Source organism: Cucumis sativus, chromosome 3, assembly GCF_000004075.3.
Source record: "Cucumis sativus cultivar 9930 chromosome 3, Cucumber_9930_V3, whole genome shotgun sequence".
Lineage (NCBI taxonomy): Eukaryota > Viridiplantae > Streptophyta > Magnoliopsida > Cucurbitales > Cucurbitaceae > Cucumis > Cucumis sativus.
Window position 1 is genome coordinate 31,324,552 of NC_026657.2, and position 11,963 is coordinate 31,336,514.

The 11,963-nt window shown below is 35.9% G+C and overlaps 1 protein-coding gene across 2 annotated transcripts; it reads right to left on the bottom strand.

Annotated features, from left to right (window-relative positions):
* Positions 1 to 74: 74 nt before the first annotated feature.
* On the bottom strand, positions 75 to 11,425 carry LOC101208686 (DExH-box ATP-dependent RNA helicase DExH1). 2 transcript variants are annotated; one of them, XM_004136470.3, is made up of 16 exons: positions 11,071 to 11,425; positions 10,634 to 10,779; positions 10,311 to 10,410; positions 10,000 to 10,218; positions 9,829 to 9,924; positions 6,942 to 7,217; positions 6,300 to 6,503; positions 6,060 to 6,215; positions 5,418 to 5,510; positions 4,525 to 4,739; positions 3,363 to 3,522; positions 2,785 to 3,058; positions 2,515 to 2,707; positions 2,162 to 2,348; positions 1,012 to 1,380; positions 75 to 586 (listed from the first exon to the last, which is right to left on the bottom strand). In XM_004136470.3, the coding sequence occupies exons 1-16, from the start codon at positions 11,353 to 11,355 to the stop codon at positions 455 to 457; spliced, it is 3,105 nt and encodes a 1,034-aa protein (XP_004136518.2). In that variant the 5' UTR covers positions 11,356 to 11,425; the 3' UTR covers positions 75 to 454. The 2 variants fall into 2 exon arrangements, with proteins under 2 accessions (XP_004136518.2, XP_011652039.1); XM_011653737.2 differs by lacking the exon at positions 11,071 to 11,425 and having other exon boundaries at positions 10,311 to 10,414; positions 10,634 to 10,775.
* Between the last annotated feature and the right edge of the window lie 538 nt (positions 11,426 to 11,963).

Here is an 11,963-nt window from a genome sequence, read left to right on the forward strand (position 1 = left end):
CCATAGCAAACGAGGATGACGAAGAAACTCTGGGAGTAATTTCTGTAAATGTAATGCCACATTAAAGCCGAGAGTAAATAAAACTTGTGCACCTTTATTGAATGATCAAGGGCATAAATAGCCAAGTGTTAGATAACAAAGACTACAACTAACCAATAACAAGAGATTGGGAAATAATATACAAGTAATTAATTTCCTAATAGTTTCACATACGTCATAAATTGTACAAAGATCGGCCTGGCGTAAGTGTAATCACTTGGAAAAAAACATGTCAGCAAACTGTTCCATACCAACAAAATGATCCGTACTATTGATTAGGGATCATTATATACCATATTCAAGTAAGGGAACCCAAACAGAAAGAACAGTTCAATCCCTTTGTTAAGAATCCTTTGCTATATTCTTAGTTGATACTAGAAGAAGCAAAATTACAACTAAACCAAGCAATTATGAATCAGTGACGTACAACTTGACTGTGCAGTAACTCAACTGCAGCTGCCACCACTCCTTTTCCTTCTGTATTAATGTCGAAACCCGGCTCCTCAATCTTTCTATTCAAAAGCTTGTCTAGTTCACCGCGCAATTTCTAAAGAAGAAATAAACGGAAAAAAGGTAAATCATTGCAAAGGAACCCATAAACATTATATTTGCTACCTAGGCTCCGTTTTATAATAAATGCCATAGCCATTTAATACTTGTTATCAAAATTTGGCATCATGCCTTCCATAAATCCAAAGTCCCTTCGGAGAAAAAGAAATTGAAAATTCTTCATTGTCCTAATTGTCCTAATAATCAATAACAACTTCCATTGAGAAAAAATGCTCTGACTAAAAGAAAAGGGACCTATATTTAAACCCAACAACCATCTTGAAAGCTAGCGAGTAAAAGCAAATGTGTCCAAAAAGACTAAAATGTTTGATGCCCATCTTCGCAATACATAAATGTTCTGGAGTAAGAAAGCACTTGAAGGGCCAAACAAGTGAAAAATAAGTTAGACATAGTGAGAATTACCTTTATTAAATCTAAAATGTTCTTTGATGCAGAGAAATGAAGGTAGCCACCGAGCATTTCAATGCCATCTCCAGTGTTGGTAGGTACAAGATTACCACCGAACAACAACAAGGCATAGTCCGATATATTGGTAGAGTCTCTAATGTATATACTAGTCGTTTTGACCTTCTCACTGTAAACCATGTAAGGCAGAGGGAAGATATGAACCCCTGCATTCACAGATCCGGGATGAATATCCACTTTCCCAACTTCCTTAGTATAGAAGGCAGTCCTCTTTCCTCTTCTTTTACATTGTACGACATTAGGATATAGTCCAGCACAAAGCACCGCACACACCATCTCCAAATCTTGACTGTACTGGTTGTATGCCTGCAGAACAAGTGACATTTTTGTTAACCTAGAAATGCCTGATGTTCCTTTACACAAAGAATAAAAGGAAGATTTCTTCCAACTTCTAATCGAAGAGAATACACAAGCAAGATTGAAACCAATACCAAAGGAAAAGAGAGACAAGGAAAATAAAATTTCCACCGTGTCAAATTTAAGGGCTCATGGGAAAAAGAAAACCCTGAGTACTTGTTTCACAAAAACAATGGAAAGTTAGCAAAGATCAATCAAGGACAAACAACTAACAAAAATGTGAACATACAACCACCTTTCAAGGAATAAAACTACATTGAGACCAAAATTTAAGGACTTGACACAACATAAAACTCAAGGTTGATGCCTCTTACACAGTTGCAGGATTGTATGACGAATCCTCAAGCATTTGAAAGGCCAAATTCCTTCTGCTTATGCACTAATTCTTCCATGTCTATTCTCTATCTGTGACTGTGTTGCCTACATATACTTGCTACTAACCAAGAGCTAGCTCTCTAAGTTCATTACTAGTTGCTAGGTAGACCTTACCTTTCGGTCAACATGAGAGTTTAGGTAATGTAACAATATATTAACTAAATACCAAGAACATAAATCTTATTAAATTATGAAGTTCACTGCATTCTTTATTTATGCTTTTTATCAAACTAACTTAACGCAATTGTACATCAAGACCAATCACTTCAATGGAATAATTGTTGTGGTGCACAAATTAGATTCAGAAGGGACCCAAAATTTCCCTCCCAAAATAAGTTTTTGACAGAACACTTACACTTGGACCCCTGGACTTGTTCACAAAGCCGATATCAGATAATAGATCTAGAAACTGCATTCTCATGTCATCCATCATCTGCAAGGTTACTGGAGATAAAAAGTTATCCCAACAGAACGATCTTTCTGCTCCATTTCTTTTTGCATCCTTCCATCCTTCAAAGGCTTTAAGAAGAGCAACGTGGTCACTGCAAAAGGTAGTTTTATCTCCAATTTCAGAAATAGAAAACATAAGAACCTCGCATCAAAAAATTTGAAAATCCTCCTCCACTGTAGTAGTCATCACTTTCTATTATTATTATCATCATCATCATCATCATCATCATCATTAGATATCACACAAAACATTGTCACCTGCAAGAGTCACCAGCAAATGATTTCTTTGCATCATTTGCTTCCTCTTTCCTATTAATGGGCAGAATAAATGGATCGCGGTGAGCCATTGCAGCAGCAATGGTCAAGGCAGGATTCAGGCATTGAAATATAGAACCCATGAGAAGCATCTTCCCTATATTTGGGTCCAGAGGTAGGGTGCAAAGATGACGACCTGCAACATGGTGCGCAAGATTAGCAATCACAACTCAATATTCAAAAGGCAGAAAAGGAAAATCCACCATTATATACCCAGTGGTGTAAGTTCCTCCATATCATCTAAAGCACCAATTGTTTTGAGAAGTTCAATGGCGTTTTGGACTGCAAGCGAATCTGGTGGTTGTAATGCCTGTGCCAAAAAGGAACCAACAGTTCCTAGCTGCAAGCTTTTGATATGCAAACAAAGCTCTTGTAGAGGAGTTCTCAAAATTTCAGGTAACTGATACTGAAGCATTGCATCGTGGATAATTTTTGGATAGAGTCTATAACAAACACCAGGTTGCACACGACCAGCACGACCTCGCCTCTGAAAATTTTGCAATCAACTTGTCAGGAAACCAAAAGCATTTTGTAAACCCAATGAACCCAAGTGCCCTCCATTTGGATGTAACAAAATTGTATTTTAGGTTGTTTACTCAAAAGCAAAGATATATTTGTAGTTGTTGGACAGATTCCTTTAAATGGTCTTATGATTCTCTTCTGGGGCTATTCAATCCCCCCTCCCTCCCCACACACACACACACACACTCATTTTTTTATGGAAGTTTATTTTCTGCCTTCAACCAAAAGGGGTCATCAGTTTCAATTTATCATTACAAGAAAGTGAATACCTGGTGTGCTGAAGCTTTGGAAATCCATGAAGGCAGCAGACAAGCAAGTTTGTTTAAAGCATCATAACTCGTCTCCTTTGCTTTTCCACAATCAATGACATAGACAACGTCATCTATGGTGATACTACTCTCAGCAATATTAGTTGCCAGCACAATTTTTCTACAAGAATGGACAGGTCGGGATTGAAAGGAGGAAAATGCAGCAACAGATGAAGATTAATTCGAAACAAATACAAATCCATGAGAGAGAGATGAAAAAAGTTTTATGAATTTCCTAAGGAAGAAGAGTCCGTTTGGCAGAGAATTTGAAGAAAAATGGAAGTCAATGAAAATGGAGTTCTCTATCATGTTTTTATATATGTAACGGTAGCAAATCCAGAAATTAAATTCTAATTTAAATGATGTGTTTGATATTATATATTTATTAATCATAAAACTAATTATAGTTTTAATAATAAACTATTACCAATTTATTAATGAATATACTTTCTGTTAAAAGAATTTATATAAGTATTATTTAGTAGTATTATATCATTTTAACACGTTACATAAAACATATTATATAGTTTTAAAAATAATTAAGCTTACAACATGACACATTGTATGTATAAATATTTGCATCTTTATTTAATATAATTCTATATTTCATATTTTAAAATTCAAAATTCAAAATTTGGATTAAATGAAAACATATGTTGGTTTTTAGAATTTACATTATTGTATCACGGAATCCAGAAACAGTTTTCAGAAACAAAACCTGGATTCTCAACCAAAAAGAACCTAAAAATTCCTTTTGACATGATTACTCACACAACCCACAGGGATTTCTTTTATGGTGTTTAAAACTGTTCTACATTCTGTCATTTTCTTCAGTTTGTTTTATTTTAAAAAGAAAAGAACAATACAATATCACAAAGGGTTTTCAATCTCATCATCTCTTAGCCGAAACTGAATCCAAGAGATCTTTACTACTGTACTACTTCTTGGTTACTTTTCACAATTGTTAAGGGTCGGTGAAAATCCTTTAGATACTGATCAAAATCTTGAAATAGATATTTTTTAAATTAAAAAAAAAATTGCTTACTTTTGAGCACATTTGGAAAAAGGGAAGAAAAAAAGAAGGGATGGGGATCCTATGAGTTCAACAAAGGGTCAAACTTGCCGTTTGCCAGGGGGAGGACTATCAAATATTTCCCGCTGATTAATGGTTGGCATGGAACCGTGTAAAGGAAGGACTAAGAACTTCCCAGAATCCCCAAGATAATTGTTTGCTTTGACTTTGTCGAGTAGTTTAGAAATGTCATCCCAGCCGGTTAGGAATACAAGGATAGCACCATTGCTTTCACGGCGACAAATATACTCAACAGTTGATTCCACCTGCAGAAAATGTACACAACTGGTTATATCATATATGGAAAAAAAATCTATGCCTAGCAGTACCATGGCCTAGTGAAGAAAAGGAAGGAGTCAACTAAACTCGTAAAGCTTGAAGATCTCAATTGTCAAATTGAAGTGAAGATCTCAAAACTGATATATTTTCATCTCTATCAAGTGAATTGAATGAGCATAAAACAGTGACCATTTTTGGGATAAGAAAAGTGAGCATCTGAGTTCAGCTTTTAATCTCCAAGGAGGCTAGTATGCAGGAAAATGCCAATAACGTTTGTTTAGTATTTAGTAGAAAGATTCATAGATGTGATTGAGACTTTATTTATTTAATGTCAAATTTGAATTGTACTTTTTACAACATTTATTTGAAAAAGTTCAATAGACTTTATTGATATTGGTCATTTTAAAATTACTTCATAAATTAATACGAAATTCATTATTACAAGATGAATAGGAAAAAAAAAACTAAAACTAAAAGAAATCAAATAAAGCAAAGTTTTTTATGTTAGATTCAGACTCTTGATGTCCCCATGTTTTAAATTTTCATCTCATCAGAAATACTTTGTTCTTTTAATTTAAGAAAAAATACAAAAGAGGAGAAGAAGAAGAAGAAGACGTAACAATAGATTCATCTTCTGTGGTTCATTATAACATCTAAAAACATACCAGACTCAAATCAAGTTGTGTTCCAGACCAGGCTTCAAGTGACTTTCTCGTAGATGAACTATAACCTCTGTACTGAGAATCAATATCAACATCCTATACATCAATAATAATGTGCCGGTTAGTACAAGTAGAAATAATACATTGATTACACAGTTCTGATCAGAAATTATTCTAATATTTTAAAGGCTATACACCAAATGTCAACAGAGATACCTTGAATTAGTCAATCATTAACAAAAAATACATACTAAACCAACAACTCAGTTGTTTTCCCCGCAGTGCACTAAAATTAAAAATGAAGTCCCACCAATCAATATTTCAGTAATATAGAATTGAAATCTTCTTAGTGCAGTAGAAGTAACATAAATGTTAAAACTGCAAGAGAATAAGAAAAACAAGCTTCTAGTCTTGCATGTTTCGCTCTCAAAGAAAATTTTGTTTTACAACTTACAAGCAATGTGAACTTTTCAATGATATTTAAGAAGTTATTAACTACCACTTTCTAAAGAGAATAGAACAAAAAGGAACCCACAACTAGCACGGTATAACATTCAAATATACCAAATAGCAATCTAACTAACCATGCCAATACAAAAAAAAACAATTAAACATTAAATACAGTATTAGGGATAAAAAAAATACCTCAAATAATTCTGATAAAGGGTCCTTCTTAGATTCTTGTTGTCTCCTTCTTCTCCTTGAATTTCCTTCAAAGTTTTCAAACTCTGACTTGATATTATAACGAGTTTTCTCTAGCACATCCTCTAGAAAGAACTCTGACACAGCAAATGTTTTTCCCTGATATTTGAGGGTAACACAATACGTTATAATTATTACACAATACATAATAAAAATATGTTACAAGAAAGATGTTATACATACTGGTATGTGTAGCGTCGGGGCATTTCCAAAGTATTTGGAGAACAAGTCTGCATTGATGGTGGCACTCATTAAAATAAGACGTAAATCTGGCCGCTGAGGAAGAAGGTTCCGCAAAATTATTAATAAAAAGTCTTCATTCATGCCTCTTTCATGTATTTCATCCACAAGCAAATGGCTAACACCAGTCAATTGTGGGTCCTGAACCTGAAATTCAAGACGAGGAGCCCCTAAGATTGTGTACCTATCACAGCTTTCAGCAGGCTAAGAGACCATGACCTTACCAAAACCACAACACAAGCACAAGCACAATTTTCAGACAAGAATTAAAACAGAATAGCCAAAATTTGGAGCCTATGTAAGGACTGGAAAAATCTGAAGATGTGTCTAGATGGAATTAAATTTCCAACAACATAAATAGCTAGGAATTAGTTTTCAAGTGCTGACTCATAATTCAGTAAACACTGCAAATCACAACTAACAAGCATAGGCCAGAGATTTTTTTTTATCAAGCTACTTTATGCAACACCTTTATAGTTTAATTATAAATATGCATAACATAGATGAGATTATTGGAGGAAAAAAAAGGGATCTATGGCCTATTAAAAGGATATCAGAACACATGCACGTGAAAAGCATATGTACCAACTGCCGGAGTAGAACTCCAGTGGTGCAAAATAGTAGTCGAGTCTGAGCTGATTGTTTTGCTTCCAATCGTATTTGATAACCGACTGTTTCACCAAGATTTTCTCCCCTTTCAGAGGATATACGAGCAGCAACTGAAATAGCAGAGATACGCCGAGGTTGGGTGCATATTATTCGGCAGTCAGCACCACGAAGTTTTGATATCTCCTCTTCTAAAATAAATTGAGGGAGCTGTGTGGTTTTACCACAACCTGTCTCTCCTGAAACAACCAATACCTAGCATTCAAGACAAAAATTGTGGTCAGCATTAACTAGAGAAATAAAGCCAAAATGCCCCTAAGTCAAACATTCAAAGAAATCAACACACTCCATGGAAAGTCGCCTTTGAGAAAATAGAGATTCAATCAATTGATACAATATATCTTGTAGAAAAATATATAGAATACTAGAGGGAAATTCAAAGGTTGATAGCCTTCTTCTTTTTCTTCTTTTTTTTTCTGGAAGTAGAATCAACAACTTTCATTGAGAAAAAAAAAATGAAAAAATACAGAGGCATACAAAAACAAAAAAACCCACAAAGGCAACCCCTAAAGAAAGGGTTTCCAACTAAGTAAGATGTTACCTAGAGTGTAATTACAAAAAAAATTCAAAACAACACATGAAATCTCACTAGGGTCCTTATCAGAACCTCTAAACACCCAAGTGACCCTCCCCAATATCTCATAACACAGCATACACTCCAGCAAACAATAGCAAATGGCCTATCTCTCTAAAAGGCAAATGGAGTACGCAAATGGAGTAGGAACTCTACAATCATCGCATGAATATCCCTTCTGTCAGCTATCTAAACAACAAACTCTTGAAGGATCCAAGTCTTAGACTGCAACCCCAAAGAAGGTGATTCAAGTTTTTCTCCGCCTTCCAAAAAAAAATACAATCAAAAGGACCCATTAATGGGATCATCTTCCGAGCAAGCCTGTCCAAAGTGCTCACACGGCCAAGCAAAACCTACCAGGTAAAGAACTTCATTTCCTTTGGTATCTTAATCCTCCAAACCACATCAATGACCGATTCACTAATATAAAGGAATCCAACAACAATCTAAAGAAAGGCTTTTGCAAACTGAGTCAGGAGCCTTAAATAGGAAAATAAAATATATAGGAGTACTACTCAGCACAAATTTGATCAGAGTAAGCTGTAAGCCTACTAACCTTGGAAAAATAGCCTTTCTTCCGAGCGGCAAGCCTTTTACAAATATTCTCATAAATGGGATCCAAAAAAGACAAAACCCTCAAGTTAACCCCCAAAAGAGAGGTCAAGATAACAGAAAGGCAAGGACCCAAGCTCGCAAAAAAACTCACCTACCCACCTTCCAAGCTTATCCCAATCACAATTAATACCCAAGATTTGCACTTACTCTTACAAATTTTAATCACAGACATCGCCCTAAACAACCCCACCATATGGTTAAGGATAAAAGAGTCCTCATTGCCATAACACAACAACATGGAATCAACATCAGCACTCAAAGTGGGACAAGAAGAGGGATAGAGGGTCCCCTTGTCTGAAGACTCTAGAACCCCGAATCAATCCCTTAGCAGTTCCAATAAGAATAGAGTAGTTCGCTTTTCTAACACAACCCCACATCCATATTCTCCATTTCTAACCAAAGCCTTTCTTCTTCATCACCTTATACAAAAAGATCCAATCAACCGATTATAAGCCTTTTGAAAGTGAAGTTTGAAAATAACATCCTCCTTCTTGTTAGCTCTATAATCCTCATTGGCTATGAGAGCCTGGAATTGCCTGAAAATAACACCCTCCCCAATGACTTCATTGGCTATTATAGCCATGCTTCATTGGCTATTATAGCCATGCCGAATGGGACTTTCTGGATAGAGAAGAAAGGCTTACAAATAAATTAAAATTAATAATAATAAACCCTATTTTCAAGGTTTTTTAGTCAATTCCAGTGGCTGCTGTTCTCATCAAACTAGTGGATGCCAACATACACTTCATCAGAGCCAATCACAAGCAAACAGCTTCATTTCAAATTGTGTTCGAAAATCTCCATGCCCAATAACTAGTGATGCCACTTGGTAGGAAATAGCATGTAATAGTAAACGAAGTGAAATTGCAAATGTTAATGCCCAAGCTCAAGCTCTCTCTCCCATTTCCATTTCGATACCCAAATATCTTCCTACCTTACTCACACTTCCCCCTTTCCTTGTAAACCATAGGAAATGGACTCAACTCTCTAAGGAGTTCTTTGGGAAGCTGAGTTTATTGTTATAGTTTGTGAGTTACAATAGTCTATGTTTGAGGTGCTAACTATTTTAGTCTAGGTTATAAATAAGAAAAGATGATAATTACAAAATTGTAAACACCGTAGACAATGAAGATTTTCAAATAATTATACCGCAGCTAAATGTGAGTTATAATAATTAGGGATTTCAAATGTTATAATGGAAAGCCCAAACATCGAGTGGGTTATGATAGCCCGCTCCACCCAAGACAACTTTGGGCCCACATGCCCCTAACAAAGTCAACATACTCCAGCTATCCCATATAACCACATGAATACTGTTTAAGTGAGCTCCAAGCTTGTTTGTGGCATCCACACTCTTTCTTAGGTAGTCCAAGTCTAAATCTCCACCATTAGTCATGTTAAACAACCGATGGACCAAACAATTAACAATTCAAAGAATGTCAAATCGATCGCAAATGTTCAGCATAAAATAGTGTGTTGCATGCACAGCTTACATCCTTTCTGGTATTTTTTTGTTCAAATCAGGTAAGGAGAGAAGAAAATGTTCAAATTTTCAAAAATGAATGTAACTTTTGGCTAAAATAATTATGAAGGTCAATAGAGACAGAGTATTTGTACCTGGTTTTCTGTCATTGCTTTTATAAATTCAGATTTTACACTGAATGCAGGAAGCTGTTCTCTAAATGCCAACATTGCTTTTAAGCCATCGCTTCCCTATAATGCACAATTGGTAACATTATATTCATGTTAGAGAGAGAGAGCATTATTACAAAAGACTAGCAAATTTACTTTCATCGCTTCCTGTTTCTGCTTAAGTTCAGAACTAAGTTTCTCCTTCGCTGAATCACTCTCCAACTTGCTGGTAGGTTTTATGTTATTTACAGAAGTTGGAAACTGTTTGCCTTCTTCAACTGATGCAGTAGAAGAAACCCTGAGCTCCCTTCCCTTACCCTGTGAATCATCCAAAAGATTTCCAACTCTCCTCTCTATATCAGTAGTCATTCGAATCTACACAAAGATTAAAATGAGGTTAGGCTCAGATTAAACAGATTGGGTAAACATATAAGTGATTACAATTCATTCAAAGACAAAAAATGAACCTCTTTTTGAGTAGATCCATGGCGTTCATCAAGATCAGCCCGGTAATCTGGCAATGGAACTTTACTAACCACAAGGGTCTTCCCCTTATTATACACATGGCTTCCTTTCCACAAGCACAGAATCAGAAAAATAAAGTATCAGATCCCATCTGAGGTAGCATATATATTTGTTTTTGTAGCATAGAAAGTACAAAAGGTTGCAGGCGCCTAACACGTATATTGATAAATGGCTAATAGTGAAGGAAAAACTATCCTCAATGATTAAGATAAGCAGAGCTCTGAGACCAAAATTAGTTTTTGTTTATATGGCAGCAGAAACGTACAAGTAAAGACCCTGTTGATGAGCCATATCAGAAAGGATTTCTTGGTCACTTCGACTATAACTACGCTTAATTATCATCTCCTGTTCCCCTCCTCTCTTCATCTGGTCCATCTTTGTCCACCATTCGTCTTCATTAAGAACCTCCATCTGCATTTAGGAGTTATTCTCAATGGGGAAATAGCTTGAAATTCAAAAATTATACGCCAAATGATTTGACATCAAATCAACATTGTAAGGTTCAATCATTATTGAAGTTGTACACTAAAAAATAACCTAATGCAATCAGCTAAACCTAATGCAAAAACTAACCCAGCTACTAAGCTGAACGGTTGTTTAACTTTCGCTCCTCCCCTTCCACGGCCACCGAACAGATCATCACTGTTCTCGACCACCTTCCAAATTCGAAAGGAAAAATAATAAAAAACTTATAAGGAGTACCTCGGCAGCCTTTTGTCGCAGACGCTCAGCACGCCAGACCGGGTCCCACCAACGTTGCTCTCCTCTGCCGCCGCCGCCCCCTCGACCGCCGCCACCTCCAGCTCCGCTTCGTCGACCACCGCCGCGTCCTCCTCCAGAGGAACTCCCACGACGGCCACCTTGATAGTTCGGCCGATATGACATTGCGAATGTTGAAAAAACTGGCCGAAGTACAGAGAGTCGAGGCGGAAGAAATGGGTACTTGCAAAGCAGAGAGTGGTTAAATGCGAAGGTCCGGAGGGACATTAATTTATAGTACGTGAAATGGCACTCGACGATCGTAGTACGTGGCGCCGTGAGTCGTTCGTTGGCGTGATAAATAGTGAATGGTCTTCCAAGATAGTTCAAAAGTCACATCCATGTTTTATACATCGGATCACTTTGCTAGTTCATGTTACAACTCGTGTGACTTTTACATTCATTTTATTCTTAAAAGTTTATATTGTTTTGAAAACAATCCTAACAAACTTTATAGTTAAATTTATAGACAAGTTTTGTATTTATACATGTTTAAATTGACATAATCAATTATTAAGTAAGGTGACCATAAACTCACGGTGGATTGAATAAACAATTATAATACTATGTTAAATAATCGTATGAGTAAAATCATAAAAATAATATAGTAGGGAAGTGGGTTAAGTTGAGTGATTCTTCACATATGTGCATTGTGTGTTTTTCACATGTGTGCTTCTACTCGTATGCAAGGTTTTTTTTTTGTGTTAAACAAACTTTGACTTTTAAAATTTAAAATTGAGGTTTTAAATGTTTGATGATGAAAAATTGAACTTATGATTTTGGGGTTTGGATAGTGGGGTATCAACATCGTAGACAAGCTGTCAAATAGATGATCA

What these genes read in the sequence shown, in the direction of transcription:
- LOC101208686 (XM_004136470.3), bottom strand. Translation starts at nt 11,355, where the DNA reads ATGTCCCTCCGGACCTTCGCATTTAACCACTCTCTGCTTTGCAAGTAC. An exon ending in CTTTATCAGAATTATTTGAG is followed by an intron (nt 5,511 to 6,059) that starts GTATTTTTTTTA and finishes ATTGATGTATAG; the next exon opens with GATGTTGATATTGATTCTCA. An exon ending in ACAAGTCCAGGGGTCCAAGT is followed by an intron (nt 1,381 to 2,161) that starts GTAAGTGTTCTG and finishes CTTGTTCTGCAG; the next exon opens with GCATACAACCAGTACAGTCA.